The 27,536-nt window shown below is 45.8% G+C and overlaps 1 protein-coding gene across 10 annotated transcripts in view; it reads left to right on the top strand.

The window, feature by feature from the left end:
- Positions 1-26,739, top strand: part of ncor2 (nuclear receptor corepressor 2) — a 79,665-nt gene extending 52,926 nt beyond the window's left edge. The window contains exons 18-47 of one of the 10 annotated variants that reach the window (XM_044026159.1): positions 3,963-4,105; positions 4,230-4,368; positions 5,022-5,454; positions 6,448-6,568; positions 7,683-8,016; positions 8,763-8,810; positions 9,138-9,302; positions 9,451-9,587; positions 10,103-10,202; positions 10,303-10,410; positions 11,356-11,447; positions 13,928-14,075; positions 14,223-14,372; positions 14,494-14,586; positions 14,958-15,175; positions 15,256-15,598; positions 15,716-15,919; positions 16,450-16,701; positions 17,557-17,712; positions 17,805-18,092; positions 18,181-18,367; positions 18,495-18,874; positions 21,056-21,186; positions 21,304-21,479; positions 21,566-21,700; positions 22,711-22,853; positions 22,944-22,997; positions 23,106-23,276; positions 23,661-23,840; positions 23,914-26,739. In XM_044026159.1, coding sequence (XP_043882094.1) covers positions 3,963-4,105; positions 4,230-4,368; positions 5,022-5,454; positions 6,448-6,568; positions 7,683-8,016; positions 8,763-8,810; positions 9,138-9,302; positions 9,451-9,587; positions 10,103-10,202; positions 10,303-10,410; positions 11,356-11,447; positions 13,928-14,075; positions 14,223-14,372; positions 14,494-14,586; positions 14,958-15,175; positions 15,256-15,598; positions 15,716-15,919; positions 16,450-16,701; positions 17,557-17,712; positions 17,805-18,092; positions 18,181-18,367; positions 18,495-18,874; positions 21,056-21,186; positions 21,304-21,479; positions 21,566-21,700; positions 22,711-22,853; positions 22,944-22,997; positions 23,106-23,276; positions 23,661-23,840; positions 23,914-24,110 — 5,426 coding nt within the window. In that variant the 3' untranslated portion in view covers positions 24,111-26,739. Of the gene's footprint in view, positions 1-3,962; positions 4,106-4,223; positions 4,369-5,021; positions 5,455-6,447; positions 6,569-7,682; positions 8,017-8,762; positions 8,811-9,137; positions 9,303-9,450; positions 9,588-10,102; positions 10,203-10,299; positions 10,411-11,355; positions 11,448-13,927; positions 14,076-14,222; positions 14,373-14,493; positions 14,587-14,957; positions 15,176-15,255; positions 15,599-15,715; positions 15,920-16,449; positions 16,702-17,556; positions 17,713-17,804; positions 18,093-18,180; positions 18,368-18,494; positions 18,989-21,055; positions 21,187-21,303; positions 21,480-21,565; positions 21,701-22,710; positions 22,854-22,943; positions 22,998-23,105; positions 23,277-23,660; positions 23,841-23,913 lie in introns of all 10 variants that reach the window. The other 9 variants (XM_044026156.1, XM_044026152.1, XM_044026151.1 and 6 more) reach the window with 9 other exon arrangements.
- The last annotated feature ends 797 nt before the right edge of the window (positions 26,740-27,536 follow it).

Genomic DNA, 27,536 nt, shown 5'->3' with positions numbered 1-27,536 from the left:
TACTCATTGGATTGGGATGCCCCACGTATCTGTTGTGGCAAACCGATACCGTGGCTCTCATATGTCTAGGTACAGATGTGCGTATTTAAAAAAAAAAAAGAAAAAAGAAGAGGTGATGGCTGCTGTTGGTGGTTATGTTGTATTATAAATATCGTTTCCTCTTTTCACTTGTCAATGTTTTTTTTTTAACCAGGTCTTAGGTGACTTGGCACAGGCTGCAGTCTTGCTCTCTGCACACATTACTCAAAACAATCTAACTTCAGTGGGGCTGCTCTGTGGCTGTTCGTACATGATGTGTCATCATGCTCTGCGTGACTCTCACTTCTGCTTCTGACTTATTTAACCTGTCCTTCCTTGTAATCAGCAGGGAATCAAGTGCCTTTTTGCAAGCAGCGATGGGCAGCCACGAATGCGATAGCAGAGCCAGTTTGGCGTCGTAAAAGTTGCCGTATCTGTCTCGCGCTATATGATATGATATGATATGATCCTGTGTGCGGAGTGTTTCCTGCAATCTTGCGATATTTGGCATGGGCCGGGTTCAAACATGGTCCAGTGTCGTAATTCTGGTTAATGTCTTCAGTTTCATTCTCCTGCAGTGGGATTAGTGGCGGGGGCTCCATCCTAGAGGATTAGCCTGGCAGCTTGATGGGAGCAGGGTTTTCTATGAAGCGCTTATTTAACCCCAGCCACACAACCTTTGCGACAGTATCGTGGCCCGAAAGTGGAGGAGCCGTTCTTGGCGTTTCTCGTTGGTTCAAACCACCGCGCGCGCACACCTGCTCAGAGGGATTCCCCCCGCTGAGAACTCCGTCCCCTCGGCATCACGTACATACACATGCATCACATGCTTGGCATCTATATGCTCTAAAGAGGCTTTAGGTACTGTATCTAATGTTAGCTAATGTGTTTATCCCCCTTTAAATAAATGGATCTGAATAATGTCATTCGTAGTGCCTGGCTGGACAATAGCATTCCAGCGTGGCAGCACCAGCCAGTGATACCTTTACGGATGACACTCGGTTGGTCACTTGGTGCCTTTGTAAAGCCTTTTTTTTTTTTTCTTAAACCCTGGTGTGTAGCGGTGGTTGTGTTGTCTGTATGCGCTTGGTTTGATCTGTGTGTGCGTGTGCGTGTGTGTGTGTGTGTGTTCGCATGTGCGCCCTTCTTGGTTGGCGTTTATGTAAGTGCACTAATCTGGCAGGCTTTGCAGGCAGGCAGGCAGCTGGATAATGGCCCCTGCTCTGCCCGTTGGAGGAACCCATTTAAAGGAGCTGTAAGGAGAGAATACTGTATTATCTTTCTCTCTTTCTTCTCCGCTGTTGCTCTATCTCTGCCTTTCGTTTCTGTTTGTCTCTCTTGGACGGGAGATGGCAACAGCCCAGATTGGCAGTGGCTGTGGAAGATTTGGCAAGCGCCTCTTTCCCTCACTCACTTTCTCTCCCCCCATCACTCTGTGCTGTTATAGACTGGTGAGAGGTCACATTCAAGATGAAAAGCAGGTCAGTCAGGAAAAATGTGAAAGCCTTTATGCTTTCTCATGCTATCAACATCAACTCCCTCCCCCCACTTTGCTTACTCTCCACTTCTGTATCCTTTCTCTTTCGCCATTCCTCTGTAGCTCAGTGGCTGTGCTCTCTTTCTATCTCTCTATCTCTCCACTCGCTCTGTTTACTCTTGGACTGCCTTAGTCTGTGTTTGTGCCTGTGTGCTTTAGTATTAACAAGAGAGACAGAGAGAGAAGGTTCAAGAGAGTGTATACTCACTCATGCGTTTGTGTGTGTGTGTGTGTGTGTGTGTGTGTGTGTGTGTGCATGCCGCTGTGCCTGCTGGCAGAGGGAGGAAGGGGGAGGGACAGACCGACGGAGAGGGAGGGAGAAAAAAAGAGAGAGATAGAGGAGAGATCAGATGAGGGGAGAGAAAGGCTGAGTACATAGCACCGCCCCACAGTCCCACTTTCCTGTGGAAGTCTTCCCAGACGACCGCCATTGGGGAGAGACACGGCAGAGAAGAACAGACCAGGACTCGCCGAAGCGCAGGGAGGACAAAGTGAGAGGAAAAGGAGGGGAGAGGCCAGGAGCATGTGCCTTTTGGAACAAGTCAACCTGACACCGGCTCAAGTATCAAGCCAGCTGGCAGGAAGAGCACAGAGACTGAGCTGTTTTCATCTCCTCTGCTCTGGATCGGAAGGCCCAGCCCCAAAGAGCTTCCCTGCTGGCCCTCCAGAGATCAGACTTTCTGATAGTGTTATCTACAGCAAGGCCACGCGACGACGGCCGGAGTGACAGGCATGTGACAGACAGGAACAACCACTTTCTGGCTGCACCAGGTGCGGATTGGACCTTATCTGGGAGGAGCTAATATAAATACAGTGTCCTGATTGGATGTGAGGACACCACCTGCTTCAGTATTGCTGATTTTGATTGGATGCTCATTCCATGTGTGTTGCTCCAGCAACTAAGGCCCCGATTCGAGCAGGGCTGCTTGGGATTTTGCTTTAAGAATGTGCTTACATTGGAGTAAACTGGATATAGCTAGAGGTCACAACAAAGTGACCTTTGATTCTCTATAAATCACTTTTGACGATGTTTTTGCCCTAAGGTAAATGTCTATGTCTTGCATGAATGTGAGAGCCAGGTGGAAATGTTCTTCTATTTCTTGGAGAAGCTTCCCTCGTGAGGCCTTTAGTGGCATTTATGAATATTTCAGCCGAGAACTCTCTCTCCATTTTAAACTTGACAGGTTGTAGGTGTACCGCAGCTTTTAGAGTCCAGCAGCTCAGACGTGAAGATCACCTTTGCTTGTTATGGTGCTTCTTTTTATACTGGCATAAATAAATCCTCTGCGTGACCGTGAATATCCTCAATATTCTCTCATTTGCTCGGCGGTGCGTGGCTTCTCTAGGTATGAGTAAGTTGGATCTTATGTTGGGATAAGATATTTTTAACTATATTTTTGGTGGCATGTTTATACTAAATTCTTCATATGCTGTTTACAAATTAATTCCCCTTGAATGAGATCCTTGAAATTGAACTTGCAAAAGCCAGTAGATCAGATTTTATTGCAGCCATTACTTATTACTGGGGATTATTTAATAAAGCATTGGTGCCACAGACAATCTCTCTGATTAATTTGACCCTTGAAATAATGGGGCTGAAAATGGCTGTCCTTTCCTCTCCCTTGGCTCGTAGCTGTGGTTGTGTCCTACTGCCACCATGGCGCGATGAGATGCAGAAACCTCTGAACCCGTGTACAAGGTTATCCCGGGAGTTGTTGGCTCTTTGCCCGCCGTCCATCTCCTTCAAACACACACACACACACACACACAGACACCCAGCCCCTTTTGTGTCGCTGCCAGGACCTGTCAGGCTGGCGCAGGAAACTAGTGGGTGGTGTAAGCTTAAGCCTCTTACAGCACACACTGTTAATGAGCTGCCTTTAGCTGCTGAAGGGGGGCACTGGAGCAAACTCTACACCACAAGTCTTTGCGACTCGCACTTAACATACTCTCCTTTCTCGTCTTGTAGCGCACACACGCTAAATGATTTTCCGTGTGCGACAGGTTGATCTATCGGAGCTTTGGCCCAGTAGGGTGCCTGTAGACTCTTGTGTTAACCAGGCTTTTTTGGAAACTGGGTCGCATAAAAGTCAGTGACTTTTATGTCGGGGGTAGTCGGGGTGTTAGTGATGTCATTGGTACGACTGACCGGTCAGCCACCACACCCGATTCCCCTCGTGCTTACTCTCTGAGTCTGTGTGGTGGTTTTGAAAGCCGTTAAGAGAGATAGATGTGTATGGAAATCGATGAATCACAGATAGGTGTTTGTTAAGAGTCTTGCACTTTTTGAATTAATTAGAAGTGGAGCAGAGATGTAGTCACGCAAGGCCTACGTGTCATCTTTGTCTGACTCTCTTTGTTCAGTGCCTTTTGCTAATCCCTCCGCCTGTCCATCTGTTTAATCCAGGCCTTCTCCAGTATGGTAGGAATTGGTCCGCCATCGCCAAGATGGTGGGATCAAAAACCGTGTCACAGTGCAAGAACTTCTACTTCAACTATAAGAAGAGGCAGAAACTGGACGAGATTCTGCAGCAGCATAAAATGAAATCGGTAAAGGAAAATTCCTGAGTCATATCTCCTCCCCGAACAACTCCAGTATTTTGTGCACCAAGCTGTTTCCTCCCCAGATCTGTGGGCTGTGTTTTAATTTAGTGCCATGTATGTGTTGACCCAGGAAAAGGAGAGAAAAGCCCGCCGCCGGGGCAAGGCCCCGCAGAATGAGGGGGCTAGTGCCCCATATGCTGCAGAGGAGGAGGAGATGGAGGGTTCAGGAGCCAGTGGCAACGAAGAGGAGGCCCCTGAAGATGGAGAAGGTACACACACACAAATAAATACCATAAAATAATATAATGTTTTGTTTGACTGGCATCAATCATCTGGTGACTTTATCTTTGTTGATCTTGATTGACTGATTTGAATTAATGTTTTTTTTATTGTTGTTACAAAAAAAAAGTAGTAAAAATGTGACTTCATTTTAGAGAAGTTGTGCATCTGTACTATTTAACACTACTTCTTGTGTTGAATATTTTTTTTTTTCAGTTTGTTTATGCATACTTTCTTTGTCCCATTAAATAAACCATACATCAATTATTATAAATAACCATTAAAGATGAGTAGTTTTTGGTCAAAAAGCATTATTTTAATTATAGGTTTATTATTAAGTTTGGAGCCAGTGGTGGTGTTCTGGACTGTTTTATAATTCACTCAAATGTGATATCACTGCAAACAACAATCTCAACACTGCATACCTGATTACATTAATACTCTTAGTATTAGTGAAACAGAAGTTAATACTTTGTTGAGGTAGAACCTGTGACTGAGCTCAGGGATAAGTGGGCTGTCGTGTAACCGTGAAACCTGTTGATGGAAGGGGGAAAAAGTTGGAGTCAATATTACACGGATATCACATTTTAATCCCGGTCTTTGTTTCTAATCTGTGTTTCTCTCTATCCTCTGTCCTTGCCAGGCGTAGCAAACAACAGCTCTGACACGGAGAGCTTGCCTTCACCGCACTCATCCGAGGACAGCAAGGTGAAAGAGGAGGGCTCGAGCAAGGCGAAGGCCAGTTCCAATGGCGGAGACAAGGAGGCCGCCGCCGGGTCGGACACGGGCCAGGCGGGGGATGCGAAACCTCCAATCAAAGAAGATACAGACTCGGCTATCAAGCAGGAGATAAAGACTGAGACGGGGGAGCCCAGCAAAGAGCTGTTTCAGCCAGCACCACCTAGTGATGCTGCAGATAAAAAGCCTCCCGCTGCAGAAACGGAGGAAGTCAAAAGCTCCACGAAGAGTTCCAAGAAGGAGCATGGGGCCAAAACAGGCTCCCATGGTGACAGTGACTCAAGTGCCACTTGCAGTGCTGATGAAGTCGAGGAAACGGACACCACCGATAAGAGCAGGTATTTATTTCCTATTCATTTTGTATAGATTTCATCGACAATCTCTTTCCGGTTTGTTTTCTATCAGTGAAATATTTAGGTCGGACTGAGATTATTAGTGTCAGAGGTCTTCTGGTTTTTGAGCAGCGGTTTTCTAGGTGTCCTACTTCTGTGGTCTACAATAGCAACAAGGGTTTTCAAGTGGTGTTAGTTGCCTAGCTACACTGTACATCATCGAAGCCATATTTGGCAAGCCACTTATGTGTTCACCACAGGTTGCTCTTTTCTGTCAGTCAGTCAGACGGTTTATTTTCATTTTGTTTGAATGAGAATATAAATTTACCGCGTGTGTGTGAGTAACACACGTAGTATATATATATATATATATAATGTAATTCATGTGTGTCTGTGAATGAGGCTACAAGAGATGGGTGTCAAAGTGCGTGGGAGGAGTGATTAGTTTTGTTTGCACGGTATTTGTTCAATTTTTTCCATGACAGCAGACTGCATGTACTGGCAGAGCTGAGGGAAACGCTTCCCTCCCTGCCAAAGCAAACAAAAGGGAGCAAGTGTGTATGTGTTTGCACACACAGAAGTGTACACACTACACACTTTTGTGCTGTTACGGATCAAAGTGTGTGTCTGTGATTCAGAGAATGGTGTGTGCTTTCAGCAGATATGTGAGACATGGATATGGATTTTTTACTTTTTTTTTTTTTTCCACAGCATCACACTGTCAACACACATCCTGTATCTCTCTCTCACACACACACACACACACATGCGCACACACACAGCATTAAACATGTATTGTTTGCTTTACCCTAAGGATTTGTGCTGTGTCTCTTGGGAAATTGGTGAATTGCAATGTGGGAGGGAAATACAGTCAAAAAAACATTTAGTCTCTGAAGTGTTTTTTTGTTTTATCTTAATCTGTGAATTATTGCTAGTGAATTGTTGGATTTAGGATCCCGTGGGACTCCCACTAACTCATCTGTGCCTGTGTATGTGTAGAATGACTTCTCCACGGCCAAGCCTGCTGAACTACACTCATGACGGCGTCATATCCTCCCCGATGCAGAAGCCCTTGGACCTGAAGCAGCTCAAACAGAGGGCTGCAGCGATCCCTCCTATGGTGAGCGATAAGTTGTTTTTTGTTTTTTTTTTTAGGCATCGCGCACCAGTTTAGCGAAAAGCCGATCACACGACGACGTGTCGCGGCAGAACCTTGGGTTTCTTTATTGTACGGCACCTGCCCCACCGTTTTTTTGTTTGTGTGCTCATGACACATGCTTCCAGCGGGTTTTTCAACTCTTCATCACACAGAATTAAAAATCTTTTCAACTTTTTAACCTAAGGCACGGAGTCGCAGTACACACCCGTGCCACATGGATACAAAACAATGTGAATCCTTTCAGATCATTTAATAGTTTTTACTTTGGCACAGTTAGACTCGACTCGAATGTATAAACAAATATATTACAGCAAAACGGATTAATAGAATTAAAAGTTGGGCCATTGAATGCATTTTAGGTTTTTCATGTATATCTTTGAATTAATTACAGATTACTGATTGCTTTCATTAGTGCTGTATTTTCATCAGGGTACGGTTCGTTTTGATACAGTACGGTACAATTTTTTTGGGCTATTTTGGTACTCTTCCTAATGGAAATGTAAAAAGAAACATGTACCATAGCGTTCCACTCCATCTCTAGTTTACACTTGGCCAAAGCAGCCAGTCAAATTAAACGATCTTATTAAATCGATTGCCCACTTGTGCACACATCCCATCTCCACGGGTGTACAAGACACACTCCCCCCCCGCCTCCTGGCTTTTCCGAGGTGTTTTGGCAACGGCCACTCCTGTTGCAATGCCGCTCTCTGTGGTTGATCCCAGGCTTGGAAGACGTCGTTGACCCAGGCATTGATTTGTGATTTAAAAAAACACGTACACACACACACATACACAGGTGTGAGTGGCATCCTTGTCTCAGAGAAAACAGTGTAACAGGTGAACTCGTCATGTTTGTATAAGATAAGCCAGCCAGATGGACGTTGATGGGATAGATAGCCTTGCAGAGAAGAAATTAGATGCCAGACGTAGGGAAACTTTAGCTACCATGAAAGAAGAGATGTGTTGAGCTGTTGTGTTTGTCAGATGCTGTATGTGGTTGACCATATGTCAAATGCTAGGTAAGACTGGACCCGTGTTGTGTGCTCACATTGCCTCTCATCTTCTTGTGGTGTAGATGCCAGAGGCCTCCATGCAGGGCAATCAGCGGAGTGGAGGTGGCAAGGCAGTGCTGCCCCCACACGCCTTGGCATTGTACCAGCAACAGATCACCATGGCTCATGGGGAATCCTCCCAGGAGGTCAAACAGCACCAGCATCAGCAGCAGCAGCAGCAGCATCATCATCATCAGCAGCAGCAGCAGCAGCAGCAGCAGCATCAGCAGCAGCAGCAACTTTCAGGCCAGCCAGGCAAACCGCAGCCTTACAATCCGCAGATGGAAAGAGACGTGGAAGCTCTTCACAGCAGCAGCCCTCGTGTTCGTCCACGTAGCCCCTCCAGTGACAAGGATGGTATGAGCCCCGCCACCGTTGAAGAAATCTACTTTTACTGTCGATAAACCTTGCCTGCATATGAACGTCTCTCACAAATTCCAACATTTGCTCCATACTACTCTCCCTGTTGAGCAGTTTTTCCATCCCATTATTTTCTGTCTGTATGAACCTAGAGTGTCACTCTACAGCAGGGTCTATGTTCGTATCACACGGCACTTTTCTGAAATTGTAAAATACGAAGGATGGATTCCTGGAAACCAGATTAGTGCTATAAATGAGGACTAATGAAACAATCAAAAGAAAAAGCTGCATCTGATCTAGTTACACTTAGTTGGTCCTTGCTATATGCTCCAACCTTGAGTCTGTGCTCTCTAGTGTTTAGGGTATTCAAGGGTTTCTAGGACAGTCGTGAAGAGGGAACTGATAAATGATCTGGTATTGCTACTGACCCAGAAGGGAATACAGTCTAGTTCTGTGCCTTTACTGTGAGCGTGCGGCACTTGAACCTCTGAGAGCACAGTGTACGAGTTTTAGGAACAGTCTAAACAAAGGCAGCTCTTTTATATCTCAGTCCACTCGCTGTGAACTTAAAAGTACAGCAGCAGCTTTTTAATGACATTTAAAAAAAAACTAAAAAAATGGAAAAGCATTTCTCTGCTTGTAAGCAAAAATATTCATGCAATAAGTGCATTTTTGTGGGTAAGAGAGAGAGAGAGAGGTTCCGTGAGGATGCGATGATCTGTGGTGTGTTTGTGTCCCTTCAGACCTGGAAGGCAACGAGATGTGGTTACTGACCCTCCTGCAGGGATTAAGTAGGTTTACCCCTTGCATTCTCCCCCCATTTCTTTCTCATTACATCTTAAGCTCATTATAGTACAATCACCTCCTCAGTTGGATGTTACTTTGTGTGCAAATTATTACCAATGGGTCATTGTGTGTTAACAAATTAATCTAGTGATGTGTCATCTTGGTTGGAAGGTGTCATGAGGGATTCTGTGTGCCCATGACTATGACGGGGGTCATAGTCATGGTGTTGACAACAGGGATCTAGCAGTGGCTAATGGACCGTTTCTTGTATTAGTGTAGGTCCAGTTTAGTTACTGCGTCGTGATCCTGACTTGTCTTCGTCTCTGTTTCAGAAAAGTCCAGAGCTTTGTCTCCACATAGTGAGGCCAAGAAGCAGGCACTGGGCCCAGATGACCTAAGGACCTCTAACCTGGGTCGCCCCGTTCTCTCACCATACCCAATGTCCCCACGAGACATGGCAAAGATCAGTCATGACCAGCACTTGCTCCACTTCAATTGTGAGTTTTAGTTATTGAGACGTCTGAATTTTAATTTCTATATTGTTTTTAATGTCCATACCTTTCTGGACTTTGAAAAAAAACTCTGAATCTGGATACAAAAAATGCAAATATCTGCCTTTACCTTCCAATGTTTCCTGCCTTCCAGCGTTCCAGCAAGCAGGCCACAGTTCACTGCCTGGTCTGGCACAGGACGGTGGTAGACTCGCTGCGGTGAGACCCCTGACCATGCCCGAGCCACCACCTCTCATTTCCTCCACCAAGCCAGGGGGCTCCATCACGCAGGTATTACACCACATTAATGAAAACTAGGGCTTTCTTTGGGAACATCATAAAATGATAGATTAGGACAGGGGTGTCAAACATGCGGCCCGGGGGCCAGAACTGGCCCGCCAGAGGGTCCAATCCGGCCCACAGGATGAATTTGTTAACATTTCACACTACGATTACAATCTAAATCTCTTCCAGATACCTGTGACTAAATGTTTGTGCCTTTATAGAGCCAGTGTGATGTGTAAATAGCACATTTAGGCACGATATTTTTGAAATTGCACTTCTATTTCTCAAGAAACTTCATGTTTTGTAAAAATATCCTTCATTAAATGTAAAACAAAGGAGGAAAAAAAGCAAGTTCTTGTTGTTCATAGGTTATTATGCTATTATTTTGCTATTTTTACGGGTCCGGCCCACTTGAGATCAAATTGTGCTGTATGTGGCCCCTGAACAAAAATGAGTCACCCTTGGATTAGGACTTAAATATATACTCTTGCATAACTTACACACTGAGTTTGTTTCTATAGGGCACTCCAGTCCAGTTGCACAGCCCAGCTCATGGGTTGGACCATGGGAAGATGCCCCCCACACAAATAGGGTTGTCTTGGATGGATCAGAGGAAAATGGGTGAGTAAAAAGCATCCATCCCAATTTAAGTAGGTCAGATGTGTTGCGTCATTTTAGATCTGTCCGTTTCAATATCGTCTTTGTCAATCCTGTGCAGCAGGTCCTTACCCTGTGGTGAAACAGGAGCAGTTGTCCCCTCGTAGCTCGTCCTCTCAGGCTGATAACCTGTCCACCCAGGGAACACCTCACGACAGTGCTCCAGGACGAGGTGTGTGCCCCACAGATTTGATTTATTATTTATTTTTTAACTCATTGAGTCACCACGCATACTTCAATAACAGCCCGAAAGACACAGCAAGGACAACACTGGACTGACCTCCAGACAAGTCTCTGAGGACGTTTTCACACCTAACAGTCCGCTAGACTCGGCACAATTGGGGGTTGGAACATTCAGCCGGGTCCGAGTTTGCTTTCACACTTTTTCGCACTTCAGTGAAATGAACCCAACCTTTTGAATAACCGATTCCCCTCCTCGGTGCATAGAAGGATATGACAAGACAACAATGAACAGGAAAACTTGCCCATCTGTTGGTTAACTTCTGGGGCTCAGACATTTCTGACAGCTATCGTTCGACACGTATGTTTCGGTTGTGTTTACCCACAATGCCCTGCGTTGTAGTCCCGCTCCCTGTAAGACCTATGTTTTTAGACCTATGTCTTTGGTCCGGACTTTCCGAGCAAACAAACTTGGATTTGACGTGGAAGGGCCGTTGTGAATGCACCCTAAAAGCACATTTGTGATTATTACTCGTCTCATGGGGACTCGGTAGGAGTTCAGTGAAGCTCATCTAATTTCCCAGAGCTTTGAAGATTGGGAGGAAGTGCCCAAATGAACGTGTGTAACACATACAGTAGACGTGAGGAAAATCAAAGCTGTAATTACTTTCTGTGCCGCCTCAACACTTTCTCGCTTGAGTGTGTGAAAATTGAAATCGTATAGGTTTATGAGACTGAAATTTGATATGCGTGATACAGCCTCGCCTGATTTTGGGGACATTTTTGCAGACCTTCATCCACATTACTCCCAAAAGTTGTATGCTCCAATAACAAATGGACAAGTAGAAAGAAATTTAACTTTTACTACTGTACTACTTTTTTTAATAATGCCTTACACTTAGGCTCATAGTGACCAAACATGTTGCTTCTATTCCAGCTGTTCAGGGCGGCAGTATCACTAAGGGCATCCCAGGGTCCAGAATGCATCCCGATTCCGCGATCTCCTACCGAGGAGGCTCCATCACTCAGGTGAGCTCTGAGTAGCAAAGTCAAGATCTTTTGTCCCTTAATGGTGCTGTCCAGAATTTGGGAAATCCAGCTCTCCCTCTCTCTCTTTCACTCTCTCACTCAGTGCTCTTAATAACAAAGTAGATAATGGAAACCTGCCGTTATCTAAAGATAATCCCCTTCTGCTTTGTTTTTACTCTCACTGTAACACAATCTCCCATATGTGCAGTTTGTTATCGCTGCACTGGGTGCGGTCGCCCTAATGCGAGTGCGTGAAGCATATTCTGCTGACAGTGTTCAAGTTCGAATCGTGCGTTACGACAGATAACTGGCAGCCAGTCCTCTTCCCCTTTCTTTAGAGAATCGCCGGACAACATCTGAAATGCATTAAAGAAATTGGTTTGAAAAAATTAAGCGTCGTAAATGAGTTGTTATGCAAGTTTAGGAGAGATCTGGTCCGGTGTTTTCTCTCGGGGCGGCCAGCGCTCTTATTTCATTTATGTCCAGAGACGGACGATATAAATGGTGAACTGAAACCGGCACTCTGCTAAACAGTGTTAGCATTCTCGATCGTACCAGTTCACAGCATAGACGCGCTCATTATTTTTAATTGGCCCCCTCTTTTCTGATGGTGAATAACAGTTGAGCTCCTATCTCTGTTGTTGTTTGGCACCTGTCCACACCTATCAAAGCCACCCGTCGTCCAACTTCACAGCCCTTGTGTGACTCAGCTTTGATTTGTGTGCTTGTGATGAAACAGAGAGCTGAAAAGCTGTTAAGAGGTCATGAGGCACTGCCAAGTGCTGTGGCTGCTGGATTCCCCTATTGCTGTGACATAACCACGGCTCTGAGTGGCTCCTGTCACCCAAGCAACAGGCACACACTGTACTGTGTCTGTTCCTGCTCTTATTTATTTATTCTCTGGCTAAACCTAGTCATCCGTGTTCCCATTGTAATATCACAACCCAGCTGACAGAGAAAATAGCATCGAAGAGGTTGTAGGTCCCTTGGAGATATGTGTATTTACTAAGAAAAGGTCCAGTTTATTGGCTGGATTAATAGTTACGTGTGTTAGCATCCTCTTTCTTCAGACCGCCTCAGTCAGTGTTATCCGATCCTGTAAATGGAAACCTCCACTCATTACAGCGGACCCAAATTTTCTGCTCCCTGACCTTCAGCGGCGTCTTCTTGGAAAAGCGGCGGTGAACAGATTGAGATGTGATCTCATGCTTTTACTCCCGTCCCCTTCTCGTCCATCTGCGTTGCTCTCGTTCCTCCGCCGTGCCGTGTAGAAATATGATTCATATTCAGGGCATGAGTCATGTGACACAGCTTCAACAAAGCTGCCCGTTATCGTCGGCTGTTGTCAAGCACCTCCTCGTCTCTAGGGAGTAAAACTCTTTCTTTTTCAAAGCGGTGTTTGTGTATATCTGATTCCGTTTATTTAAATCCCTGTTATCTGTCAGTGATGTAACAAACTGTCTCTCTGAGGCAAAAACAGTTCAAGGAACGCAATGCTCGTTCTGAACGCAGCACAATATTTGATATGCATTACAGCACATTGTTGCTCCATTTACAGCTAATTCAGCTAGACCTGAAACGATTAATCGCTTATTAATCGGTTACTAAATTCACCGACAACTATTTTGATAATCGATTAATCGGTTTGAAGCTTTTTTCATGATTAAAACAAGATTTCTGATTGTTTAAGCTTCTTAAATGTGAGTATTTTCTTCATTTCTTTGCTCTGGACAACACAGAAATCATAAAAAGTAAATCAGTTTGGTTTGTGGACAAAACAAGACATTTGAGAACGTCATCATTTCCAGGTTTGAGGAACACCGATCGACTTTTTTTTCAAGGTTTTCTGATATTTTATGGACCAAACGATTAATCGAGAAATAGTCGACAGATTTATCGCTTCTGAAAATAATCAGTTGTTGCAGCTTTAAATTCAACACACACACACACACACACACAATACTGCGTCTGTTGCTTTGATGGATTACGGCCCGTTCCTTTATAAGCAATATAATGCAGTCTGGTGTATAGTTCTCTTAATAACTCCAGTACTGTGCAAAAGTCTCAGGGCACCACCAGCCTGGTTGTTTTATGAAAGTCTGGATTGGAATAGTGAGACTGCAATTTGGTCTCAGACCCCCATAAATAGTGAGACAGACACAGGTTTTTACCAGTAATTATGGTCCCACTCCGGTCAAGAGAGCTGTTTTTCAAATGTAAGAGTAGGTCACACTTAAAGCTGCTGTAGATGTGTGTTATTATGAAACTACATATAGGTTTCCCCATTATTTTCTGTGATGTAGAGCTAATGCAGTAAGTTATAATGCAGCAGGAGCTGTTACATCACCTGATGACTAGCATGTGAAGGTGCTAGTGAAAGCTGGTAGTCAAGGCCAGTCCCCTGTGGGTCCACCACCACAATTAGGCTCATAAAAGTCACAATCAGATGTGTCTCAACATGTCTCCTCTGGTCATTACAGGGGACGCCGGGCGATGTGCTTTATAAGGGTATAAGCCGCCTGATCACAGAGGACAGTGTCAACCGAGCCGAGAGGGAGCGAGATGAGGCAATGTCTAAAGGCCATGTGGTCTACGAGGGCATCAGCGGACACATTCTCACATATGACCGTGAGTACTTAATGGCTAACTAGCACTTTGGTTTTACGCAAGATCGGGCCAAACACATCGCATTTGAATGGTTTCCACTGAGAGAACTGCAAATTTGAGAGAAGGCGTTCGACTAACTATAGTAATTTGGTCTTTTGTCATTTGTAGGCAGTGCATCTCAGACTCCTAAAGATGAAGGCCGGGGCCCTGGGCAGCCCGGGGAAATCATGGGCCTGAAACGTCCTTATGATGCTATAGAGGGAGGCATCTCCAGAGGACTCCCTATGAGGGATTCTCTGTCGGCTGCCAACTGTGAAGGTAAAATAACTCTGAATTTAATCATTTCTGAACCTCGTTTAATCACACTCGCCTCTAATTATTGATGGAATCTACTGTCGTCATTCTTGTCTTGAATGTCGCTTCTCCTCCACCTCCTCAGGTTTAATCGGTCGAGCCATGCCTCATGACAGAGACAGTCCTCACCTCAGTCAGTACAAGGACGCTCACCACATCCGTGGGTCCATCTCACAAGGTGGGATATCATAATAATAATAATAAAGCACGTCAAAAAATGAAACAGTGGGAATAAAGATATCGCTGCAAATTAAATAACTGAACTGAATGTGAAAGAGAAAATATCAGACAGCATTTAGAGCTGCATAGCAACAGGGTTTTTTTTTCTTTCCTTTTCTTCCTTTCAAGAAACAGATTGCGCCTGTTAACCGAAACTCCTCTACTCGCATGAGTACTTTCACGTCGTTATTCATTTATCGGTCTGACGGCAGTAAAGTTAGATAACATTCATCGTCCTCTTGCCAAGACACAGTAACATATGAGGCTCTTTGTGTTTGTCCTGTCCCGTCTGCGTAAACTGTGAAAACAATATTAATTTCAACATTCCAGGTATACCTCGCCATCTGGACCCTCAGGATGGATACCTCAGGAGAGAGGTCAAGCAGATGAAGAGAGAGAACTCCCCACCCCGTGGGCCCAGTTCTCTCTCTGACCCAATGAAGGGCAGAGAGGCCATGGTGCCCACTGTGAAGGAACCTGGACGCTCCATCCACCTCATTCCCAGGGAGGAGCTCAGGCAGCCTGCTAAAGACGGCATCATAACACAGGTGCTGCAGACACTATGCAACCCTTTGCACTCTGCACTTATACATTACAATGATTCATTCTTGTTGCGCTTCTCTTCTAGGGAACACCCATGAAGCAGGAGTCGGCTGGTTCAGGGAAACGTCACGATGTCCTCTCCATCATAGCTAGTTCGCCGCGCTCTTACCATAACACGCCCTCCCACCTGGAGATGCGTGCCGAGCGGGGCCGCTATGAGGAAGCACCGAAGGGGCGACCCAGCGCGGTGGTCAGTACGGCGAGCACTATAGCTCGCTCCTCTCCCCTTACTCTTGGGTCAGAAGGAGGCAAGGCTCATCATAGCCCAGTCGGTTACGACGATAAAAGCAACTTACGGACGGCTTACCCTGGACCCTCCCATCGTAGCTCCCCTTTGTCCAGAGAGGCAAGCCAAAGGCAGCATGATGGTAAGTATGAGGTCTTGCTATTGCCTCGTCAACTGAAATGTCCTAGAAACGCAAATTCCATGTCAAATAAAAAAGTACATTTATTTATTTATTTATTGAATCTCTTTTTTACTCAAGCTTCCAGTAAGAATCCGCCTCAGGAGCGTAAAGCCACACCGACCCCCAGGGAGATGAGTGCCACCAAATCGCCGCTCCCCGGTGTTCCCGACCAACAGGCTTACGAGCGTCTGCTGCAGGGTCTTGGAGCCGCAGACGTGTACCGCCAAATCCCCATCGCCTTTGATCCTGCAGCGCTGCCTCGGGGCATCCCTATTGACCCAGGTCAGAGTCAGAGTATGAACTGTATTCAAAGATAAAAATGCAAAGTTCCATACGCTCTGGAAGGTCCTGCAGACTGGGTTGGGCTAATCCAAAATGCTGAAAACAAGGGGGGTTGTTCTCTGAAGACACGCTGTTACCTGTGAAACAGGGGTGCTCTGAAAACACCCCCATTAGCACTTGGTACATTCCTCCAGATGAAATCAAATTAACCATAGACTGTATGAAATTAACACGGCACAAAGTCGGCCAATCAGAATTTGAGTCAAACCAGAATGTATCTGGGACTTTACAGCAAACTACCAGTTTCTCTGTCTGGTAATTGTTTGAATTCAATCATCTTGCCAGCAACTGAATCGCCACAATCGCGCCGTTGTAGTTTTTGCGGTGTTTACTTGATCTGAAAACAGTTGGACAGGTAAAACCAAACAGTTCAGGGAGGAAGATGCCAATCAAGCACAATCTCTCCACGTCCACAATACAAACAAAAACGAGATGAAAGACAGACGTTTCCTACTCTACTTTCTTCACAGCGGCCTATTACTTGCCTCGTCACCTTGCCCCCAACCCGGCTTACCCTCACCCCTACCCCTACCTCATCCGCGGCTTTCCCGACACCGCCGCCTTGGAGAACCGCCAGACGCTGCTCAATGACTACATCACATCCCAGCAGATGCACCAGTGGCCCCCAGCCGCTGCCATGGCTGCCCAGCGCTCGGACCTTCTCAGGGGTCTGACTCCACGAGATCAGCCCCTGCAACTGCCCTACTCTGCTGCCCCGCGTGGTAAGACTATCTGAGACCACCACACTTCCTTACCTTGTGTTAATGATGCACGGACAATGATATTGATAATTAAGTAGTGAATATTTTTTAATATATTCTTCTTGAATCTTTTTGTTGTATCAGTCAGTAGTTTTTTTTCCCTAAGACACAATTTTGCAGTCGTCACATAAATAAACTGGCTCGTCACCTGCTGTGCTGCTTTAACCAGTAGTTACAGATAATTAGTTGTTGCTAAAGGAGTAAATGTGTAAACTTAGTTTTTATTAGTATTTAAAATAAAACAGAAGAAGAAAAATATTGCATAGAAACTGTAGTAAAACGTTTTTTTCTCATCAATTTGATCAAAGTAAGTTAAAATGCACTTAAGTTGCTCAGACGTTGATGCGTTCATTTAACATTTTGACCAGGTTGAGTAATCGGTCATTAACCAACTACTAAATATAACGCAGAAATCATTCAAACCGGATCTAAAGTGAATTGTGTTGGTAGTTGCATTATTTCACCACCTTTAGAGCTGCAATTAACGATTATTATCATAATCGATCAATCTGCCGATTATTTTCTCGATTAAGCGATTAATCGTTTGGTTTTCAGAATATCAGAAAACCTTATGTTGAATGTTGATTGAAACCTGGAAATGATGATGTTCTCAAATGTCTTGTTTTGTCCACAAACCAAAATGATAAACTTTTAATGATTTATTTGTTATCCATAGCAAAGAAATTAAGAAAATATTCACATTTAAGAAGCTTAAGCTTAGTAATCGATTAATAATCGATGAATCGTTTCAGCTCTACCCACAATATTGACTGTATCGTTTGTTGATCTTATTCTCCTCTCCCTTCTGCCTTGTAGGGATCATCGATCTTTCTCAGGTGCCACACTTGTCACCTGTCCTGGTTCCTTCCTCTGCAGGAGCAGCCGGCTCCCCCATGGATCGCATCAACTTCATCCCCGGGGGAGCCGCCTCTTTCCCTGGCAGGCCTTACACCACCTCCCCAATTTCACCAGGTACAATTGAGTTTACACAAGCAAAAAAACTTTCTTTGAAATAAAACCTGTGGCGTATTTAAAAAAAAAAAATTGTTTGTACTTTTGTGCAGTTGGCTCCTCCCACGTCAACAAGATGCAAGGCACGCAGTCCTCCTCGGAGCGCGCAGAGCGAGAACGGGAACGCGACAGAGAGCGCGACCGCGAGAGAGACAGAGAGCGGGAGAGAGAGAGGGAGCGCGAGCGGGACCGGGAGCGAGATCGCGAACGAGAACGCGAGAGGGACCGGGAGAGGGAAAGAGACCGGGACCGGGAACGAGAGCGGGACCGGGACCGGGAGCGCGACAGGGAAAAGGGCGGGTCTCTTGGAAATGTGGAGCATGCCCCCATCTGGCGGCCAGGTGTATTGCAGTCACTATTTCACCAATGTACTTTTAAGAAAGACTAATGCTTTTACTAAATGGAATACCTCTGTTGTGTGCTTCCCAGGTACAGAGCATAGCTTGACCGGCGGTAGCAGCAGCACTGTGAGACCTCCTTCCCAACCTTATAGCCACCAGCACTCTCCAGTGTCTCCTCGTACCCAGGACAATGTGCAGCAGAGACCGAGTGTCCTGCACAACACCGGAGGCAAAAGTCTCTCTGTCAGCGAACACTCCGGCTCGTCTGTTTTACGGTAAACGGCACTCAAGTTCTGTTCGGTGAAGGACGACAACGGCGTGCTTTTTTTAGTCCTAATTCCTCATCAAAGGTTGATATTTCTATTACCATGGTTACTAAGTGTGTTTTGTTTGACGCATCAGGTCCATGCCCTCAGGGCCTACGCGCTACCAGAGTTATCCAGGCCACCTCCAAAGGACAGGTGTTCCCCCTGAGACCTACCCACCTGTCATGGACTCAAGTGTTGCCAAAGAGCAGAGCCGAGATGGAGGCAAAATCCGCGGAGGTCTAACCAAGCATGTGCAAGACCAGCATGGATCTGCCATTAGATCAGACCCAAAGCTGTCCAGCCCCAGTCCGGGATTATACCCAGGTTCCTATACCACGGCTTCAAGCCGGCCCCAGCACCTGCTGCCTCCCCAGTCGGATAACCCACCTGGCCGCGGAGAAAGCGGCACACCTAGTAGGGAAAAGACTCAAAACAAACCGATGTCCATTCAGGAACAAGAGCTCCGAGCACTCGGTAAGACCACCATGACTGCGGCCAACTTCATAAACGCGATTATAATGCGTCAAATTTCTTGTGAAACGGGGATGCCAGAGACGGGCTCGGTTGTTGCCAGCAGCGCCACTGATGGTAAGACGCTCTGGATCCCAGGGTCCCCCTCATCACCTAGACCTTATCCCGTCAAGTCTGTGGCCTCTTGCACGCTGTGGTGGTTGGCATTATCAAATCAGCCCAATTCATTTACATTTTTTTTTTGTCTTTCAGTGCTGTAATTTATTTTCCCAGTCTTATTAGTTTTTCTTCACAGACTTAAAGATCACCAAGGGTGCCCTCTGGAAAACCAAAGCTTTTTGCCGGTCTGAATTGGCCATAAGTGACAGAAATCAAATATAAAGAGGCAGATTGAAAGCTAATTGATAAAATATGGATGGATAACATTTGACTTTTTCCATGAAGAAGATCCTAGGTGTCCTTTAAGGTGTCATTTAAGATCGATAAAGCTGGTGGAACATTACGGCAAAACATCCTTTGCTGCTTATTTGAATTTTTTTAATTTTCTTTTTCATAGATAATGTGACTTGAATTTAACGTAGCACCCCTCTTCCCTCCCTTTTTTTGGCTGCTTATTTTAAACTCGTGGACATGAGAAGAATATGTTGCGTTGCACAGCAGGAGATACGCCAGGTTAAAGGAGGTCGCTTGTAATTCAAGCACGCGCAGAGTCTTTTCTCCTCTGCGTGTCTTATATGAGGCACTCCTTCGGGTAGCTGTTTACAAAGCATCGCATCATTGCGGGTTTTTACCAGCCACAAAAACTGACCCCAGTGAAAGTAGAAGGAGGGATTTGAAAAAGGGGGAGGTGGAAAAAAACAAACTGGAGGGAACTTCAGCCTTCCACGGGGGAGGGGGGTTCTACAGGTTCTGGCCTCCAAATCTCTGCATGTTCCTATTTATGGCTCGCTGTAATTTACGCTGATTTTATTTTTTAATTATTATTTAAATTCTTCTCCCCACACACACACACACACACACACACGCACACGCACGCACGCAACAGTCAACAAATCTCTCTCAATCAGGACTCTGGGGGGTTTGTCCGTCATTTGGAATGTGATTTTGTTTTTGTCGTTTCCTGCCTGTTGAATGATGATGTAGCACTTCTGTATTCAGGCCGCAGGGCAAGCAACGACTGCATGCTCACGTTCAAACGTGTTTGGACCGCACTCGGCAGGGACAGCGCTTCTCCGAGCAAATTCCATTTGATCGCAGGCTTTTCGGATGAAGCGTCGTCACCTTGCTTTTGGCGTACAGTCACAAACTAGTAGCCAGGACCAGAGAGAGAAATAGAGGCTGTTGAAATGAACCCAGTGTCTTTTTGTTGTTGCTAGCTGACAAGGAAAACCACAGCATCCTGTCCCTATGGGGAACTTGTCCTCTCTGGGAGGCCGTACAGTCAATTCTGCCCCGCCCTCAACTTACATCATCCTCTGCTGAGATAAATACTGTAATACTGCGAGAGAGTTGTGTAAGAAAGCACCTAGTGAGATGTGTCGCACAGGGGGAAAACGGTCTTGGAATAGTGTCATCGTGGTCTCTGGAGCCTGCGAGCTGAAAGCCAGTCCCACAGTGGTTCAACAGTAATGTCATAAATTTATTGCCTTTATGAACGGGTCTGGTTTGAGTTAAGTCTTTTTTTGTACTACTAACTACTTGCATTCACAGTGTACAGTAAAGGCCTTTGTATTTTCTTTGGCTTGAAGGCAGCGCTTAATGCCTTTGCTGTGTCTGTCATAGAACGATGGGCTTCACTTTAAAGTCTTTTTAATAGCCGCTTCATTTATGAGCCACTGATGCAAAACCAGGCAGTTTTAGCACCGTTTCTGGCCAAAGCTAACTCACTCACTAGGTCAGTATGCAAAGAGGAGACTATAAATAATTATGAGATTTGTGTTAGCTTGTCACACACACACACACACGCACGCACACACGCACACACGCACCGTCTGATAGTGTTTTTGTACAGAAGCTTGCTCTTGCAGCGTAGGTGTGTAGATGCTACCAGAAATGTTGCAATATATCTCTGAATTCTTCAGATTTTCATTTTTAGAAAACTAATCTAAATGTTACTCATATGTGGATGTTATTTTTCTGTGTGTGTGTGTGTGTGTCTGTGTGCTCCTTGGATTTGACTCGCAGCTCAACAGAAGATGGACCCTCACAGCCTGTACCGTCCTCCGTCTGAGGAGAGGCTGTCCCCAGGCCAGCAGCCCCCGTCCTCCTGCGTCAAAGGGAGTCAGAGGGTGGTGACCCTGGCACAGCACATCAGTGTAAGACGACCGCTGCATTACAAACCGCATTTTTAAAACGTCTGCGTTGTCTGTCCCAAGTCGTTTGAGGTGAGCTGAACGCGTGTTTCATGGCGCGGCCGTGTCTTCGCGTTACAGGAGGTGATAACTAAAGACTACACCAGGCAGAGCCAGCAGCAGCAGAGCTACCATGGCTCCCCTGTCCTGGACTTGACCCGTCCACCCAGTGCCTCTCAGCCCCCGCCCACGTCACAGGAGATGGCCCAAGGGCAGCGCTATGCCGATGGCCTCGGCGGAGAACGCAGCAGAGACCAGTAAGTTTTCTGTCAAACGCGATCACGTAAGAGCAACAGAAGTGTGCACCGTCTACTACATCTGCCTTCCGCTGTGTTCTCCTCAGGTCTCCTCCTCAGCCCAAGACATCGCCTGTGAGTGTGTCCAACGACGGCATTGAACCAGTGTCTCCTGCTGGAGCCGGCTCTGAACCCGACATCCAGGGAGGGGCCTCTTACCCAGTCGAGCAGGGAGAGCAAGGGTAAACATCACGGCACAGTTATTAATATGAGCGGGTGCAGCGGTATCAAAGTCAGCACGTTGCAACTTCTTCATAAATCGGTATAAGCGGTCGGATAAACAAGAATTTAAGAATGAAGTCTTCCGTCCACAAAAACCAAACTCGTCACCGGAAGAAACGTCCGACACAAGGATCAAGCCGAACAATGCCGAACTGTAGATCAGCTAAAAAGACTTAACAATCCTAAAAATGTGGTTTAATTTAAAATTACCGGGGGAGACGTCTAAAATCTCAATATTTAACAGAGGAGTCTGGTGTATTTAGCGACAGGACTGCTGATCGCGAGCGGCATCACGGACCCTGCCGCTGTAAGGTCACTAGTCACTTGTTTGCATGTAAAACGGAGTCACAACCCAGTTTCATGCAGCCGTGCAGTGATGACTCCACCCACATTGAGTAGGCACTATTTCGTCATGGAAAACCAACCTAAACCGTGCCGCGGCGAGCTGGGACCCCGGTGGAAAAGGGCCATAAACACAGGAGTAACTGTCCTGACCCAACGACAAGTGAGCGTCAAATCCAGGAGGAAGTCGTACGCCTTAGTGAATAGTAACAATTCAGTGTCGCCATTAACAGCCATTAGTTCTTAACTCTTGTTGCTGATAACTTTTTACATAATCAAACCATGGCGGTTTATTTTGAGCTAGAAAAGGAGAACAATTGCCATGGATGACTTCATCCGTGTCATAATAGTAAACTCCGGTACTCTACTTATTAATTTATACTCTTTATTATACATCTATTTATTAAATTTCAATAAAGAATTCATTTCATTTCATTAGCTTGTTAATGAGTGCTTGAAATTCAGGTGTAAATATAATGTCATTATATTTAAATAATGCTATTTTACGTCTGTGATGCTGCTCTTTTAGCACAAATTATGGTCACCTTAAAGTGAATGTGTGCATTTCAGAAGTGTTAAATTGTGCACGTGCATGGTTTTTGATCGGGCTCGTTTCCCCTCGGCACAGAGTGGGCTCCCGTTCCCCTCCCAACGCCTCCCAGCCTCCAGCGTTCTTCAGTAAGCTGACGGAGAGCACCTCGGCCATCGTGAAGTCCAAGAAGCAGGAGATGATCAAGAAGATGACGGTGGTCGGCAACGACAGTGACTTCAGTGAGTCCGAGCTACAACTCGAAGCTTCTGCTGTGTGATTTAATCAAAAAGAGCATTTTTTAAAAAAAGAAACTCTGTTCATACCCTCAGACGCTGGTCAACCCGGAACAGAGATCTTCAACATGCCGGCGTCCACAACTGCAGGTAATCTCTTTACTGGCCCTCTCTCCTTCCTTCCTTCCTTCCTTCCTTCCTTCCTTCCTTCCGTCCCTCTCAGTCCAAGCTGTTAAACACCAACTTCTCCGTTTACAGGACCCGTGAGTGTCCGCAGCCACCCTGCTCCAGAGACCCCGGGTAACTCCATAGGCCTGGAGGCCATTATCAGAAAGGCCTTGATGGGCAAATATGATGAGTCTGACGATCGGACCAGTGCAGCTAACCTGATGGGCTCCGGTATGTCTGCTGAGGACTGTTACTCACAAGGTACAACATGCATAGTTTTTCTATGAAGAGTTAACATGAATCGACTAAACTATTTTGATAATCGATTCATTGGTTTGAAGTTTTTTTTACATGATTAAAACCAGATTTCCGATTGTTTAAGCTTCTTAAATTTGAATGTTTTCTTCATGTCTTTGCTCCGGAAAACATTTGGAAACATCACTTCCAGGTTTTTGGAACACCGATCAACATTTCTTAAGCTTTTCTGATATTTTATGGACCAAACGATTAATCGAGAAAATAATCGACAGATTAATTGATTATGAAAAGCTCTGTTAGCATGTTCAGAAACGTGAGACCTTTCATCTTGATCACTGTCAGGTGTGTATGTTTGCTCTGAACGTTTGTCTCATCCGTTTACAACAGGAGGAGCAAAGTCCTCAAAAGGCAGCGGACGCTCCAACGGCCGCAAAGCCAAATCCCCAGGACCAGGTCTGTCAGGGGGGGAGAGGCCGTCCTCTGTGTCCTCTGTCCACTCTGAGGGAGACTGCAACCGGAGAACTCCCCTCACCAACCGCGTGTGGGAGGACCGGCCTTCATCCACAGGTTTTACGCGACTGATTTACTGACTCTGGTGCAGTGAGGGGAAAACGTGGTGTTAAGTGTGTTTTCTTTTCAGGTTCAGCTCCGACTCCCTTCCCGTGCAACCCGCTGATAATGCGTTTCCCCAGCGGCACGGTCTCCGCTCCCTCTCCCTCCTCCGGCCAGCAGGGGAGCCAGGGACAAGGGTTAGGACCAGGACAGGGCCGCTCCTGGGAGGAGGAACCGAAGCCTCTGCTCATGTCTCAGTACGAAACCCTGTCTGACAGCGAGTGACCCAAAAACCGCTGCTGCACGACGAGGACGACGACGGCGATGACAGAACCGGTCAACGCAGACACACACACACGTTCGATAAACCTACCTTCACCATTCCACTCTTCATTTCCTCCATCAGTCCACTTCTTCACACACGAGGCAGCGACGAGCTGGGACACTTGTGTGACCGTGTGTGTGTTTGTGCTTAGGTGTGTCACTCCAGGATGACTCTAAAGGACAACTCACCTTTCTGTGTCTCTCTTCCTTTTTCTTTTTTTTTTAACTCACTGGCCTTATCACTAGAGACACATCTACCTGCATCTTCTGGGTGCACCGTGCCGATGTGCGGACACTTGTTTGTGTGGAAGCGGGTGCTGCGGTTTGTGAGACGACATTCATCACACGCGTGTCCGTCTCACGTTTCTTCACGGTGAACTTAGCTACCACTAAGAAAACACGCGTGTGAGAGGACGAGAGGAATCCCCCCCCTTTTTTTTAATTTTTCTCCCTTGTTTTCTTTCTTTGACCTGTTTAAAATTCAGTCCAGTCCTGTGTTTGGAACGTGAGCTGAGACCTTGAGTACATTTTAATGGTGTCATTTGCTGTCTGTTATCTGCAATGATGTATCTTTTTTGCTTGGGGACGGGTGGGGCGGGTGGGGGGGGGCGGGGCAACGATTGTCAAGCGGGAGGGTGAACGCGCCCTGATGTCGTCACAGGCTTGGAGAGAGCAGCCGAGGCCCGGTGACTCCAGACGTGGACGTAGGGAGCGAGGACTTGCCGGAGGGGACGGCCCTGAGACAAGTGACACTTTCTCACTGTTTTTATATTAATCATGTCTGTGTTTGTTGAAACCGTTTTTTGAATATTAAGCACTTAGTCGTCAGTCTGTTCACAATGGCATCTGTGTTTTTCCCTGGAGCAGGTGGAAAAAAGGATTAAAAAAAAGGACTTAAGAACGGCATAGAATTCCCACCGCGGAGGCATCTTTGAGCACCTGCCGGGTTTATTTTGGTCTTGGCAGCGACGTTTTCCAGCGCTCTTGCACTCGAAGCGACAATCTCATCTTAGCGAACGACGGATCGGCCGCTCGGAGCAGGCGCAGACCGACCTTAAAGCTGCTCGAACTCCTCTGTGCCGCGCGGGGGTTTGCTCGCATTTCAGTGGTGACACAAAATAAAATTTAAAAAAAAAAGCCATCTTTCTATGAGCCCTCGGTCCACGGCGACGTCTAGGAGCTGGTGTCACGGTCTGACCTCTGACCTTCAACTGCCTAGAGGTGGACCTGAGCCTCGACTCCTCATCCAGGCAGATTTTGTACAGTTATGAGATATTTCCTAGTGTTAAGTGCCATTTATTTTACATATACAGTACTGAAGTTACCAACCGGCGCACAAGTTTTCCCCCATACCCCCATACCAGGGTTAATACTGCTCATGCAGGGAATTTTGAAAACAAACAAAAACAACAATTGAATCGTCCTTTTTCTTTTTGTGCTGCATTTCCTTTTTCTTTTCTTTTCTTTTCTTTTCTTCCAAATCCATGAAAGCCTTCGCTTTGAACAGTTGAGCGCCATCACCGGGACACGTCACGCGAGCCTGCGTCAGATGTTTCCAAGAAACGACGAGACCGCACTTCACCGCGCCTACAGGTGATGGGAAGTTGACGGGCGTTTGAGAGCGTTGCGGTAGATTTTTGTAATGCAGCCAAACACCGTTTTTGTTTTGTTGGATTTTTTTTGTATTTTAAAGGCGGGATTATTTGTGACTTTGTGCAGCCGGGAGCGGTTTTCTGTCTCCTGACTGCACGCGGGAGCAAAGGCCGTGAGCGTACGTAGTCGTGTTAAGACGGACTCACCTCTTTCCTCTATAGTCTTTTTTTTGTTACAGTGGATTGTCACAACACACACATGATGACTGTTAAATGACTACCTCCTCTTCCTCCTTCATCCTACATAAACCTGCAGAAATCAGCCAGATCACATTGTTTTTTTTCTAGTAAAAAATTGCAGCCAGGCTTTATTATTATTATTATTATTGTTATTATTATTATTCTTTTTTTACATTTGTCTCTGCATGTTAGTAATGATCCACTGATGAAAATTGACGATTGTGACGATGAACAGACTAAGCCATATCCAGCTGTGTCCCCTGAAGTGATGACAGACCAATAGGTGTTTTTTAAAAAAAAAGTATATCCGCTCTGTTTGTGTCTCTATGGTTTTTACGCCCGTTTAACTTCATTCTAAGTCAAAAACTAATCATGCAAACCTTCAAATGACACCGTTGATATCTGATGTGGTCCCTGGACTGTCCAAGGGCGTGGGGGTGGGGGGTGTAGGAGGGCGGGATTAACCCAACAGTACATTGTTCAACAGTTTTTGTGCATAATGATTTTTCTTTTTTCATTATTTCTTTTTTTTTTTTTATTATTATTATTATAACCCACTGTATAATAGCAAGGACTGTATATAAAACTGAAGAGATGTAAATATTTATGTGGCTTGCTTCGAGGTTGGTATTACAAAAAGAAGAGAAGAAACAAACAGAAAAAGATTCACATGGTTAAATTCTACATGCCCACCAGCAAGCTTTGTGGATAGCAGTGTAAAGATGAAAAACAAAAAAGACACTGCCTTAATGTTTAAATAAAAAGCTTATTGCCATTCATGGTCTCAAGAGTCCTGTTATTTATTGCTGCGTTGTAGTGATGATGTCAAAGCACCACAAGGGGGCAGTGTAAACTTATTTGACTGTATTGTGAGTGTGTAAAGGGGCGGGGCTTCTTTAAAAACACTGGTGCACACCATTTCTTTTTCTTGAATGTTATAATTAGGCACAACTGTAGGTCGGTAAGTTGACTGTGATCTGATCTGTGATCTGCAGGTGACGACGGTCAGACTGCGTCTCTCTTCCGTCTGCTACCCAAGGTCAGTACTAATAATCCAATTATAATCCACTTCAATTTCAGGACGCCGACTGTAGCGACGTCCGCTTTAAATCAGTCTCATCGTTCACCTCTGACCTCTGGCGTCCACGAGGCATTTTCACCCAGAAAACTGCTGCTTTCTGGATATTTCTCTCTTTTTCGGACCAGTCTCTGTAAACACTAGGGATAACTGTGCTTTTAGCGGTTTCAACTGCACCTTATATACAACATATGCCCATCTCCTGCTCCCCCCTGTAGGCCTCTGCATATTCCTTTTTTTTGGGGAGGGCACAACTCGTGGTTAAACTTGGGTGGGGTAGTCTGTGCGGTGTCTGACACATCTGGGGGTGGTTGGGCCTCTGCACATGGTTCTATCATTTCTCACCCTCCAGGGGGCTGGAGGTCCTGGTCTTCCAAAGACTGTTGCTGTTGGACGCTCTGTGGACCTGGGTCCTGATGTCCGAATTCTTCACTGCAGGTGAGTAAAAAGTAAAAAAAAAAGGTGGATTTTCACAGA

This window comes from Solea senegalensis, linkage group LG5, assembly GCF_019176455.1.
Source record: "Solea senegalensis isolate Sse05_10M linkage group LG5, IFAPA_SoseM_1, whole genome shotgun sequence".
Taxonomy (NCBI): domain Eukaryota; kingdom Metazoa; phylum Chordata; class Actinopteri; order Pleuronectiformes; family Soleidae; genus Solea; species Solea senegalensis.
Note: the sequence above shows the minus strand (reverse complement) of the source record. Positions and strands in the feature narration are given on the sequence as shown.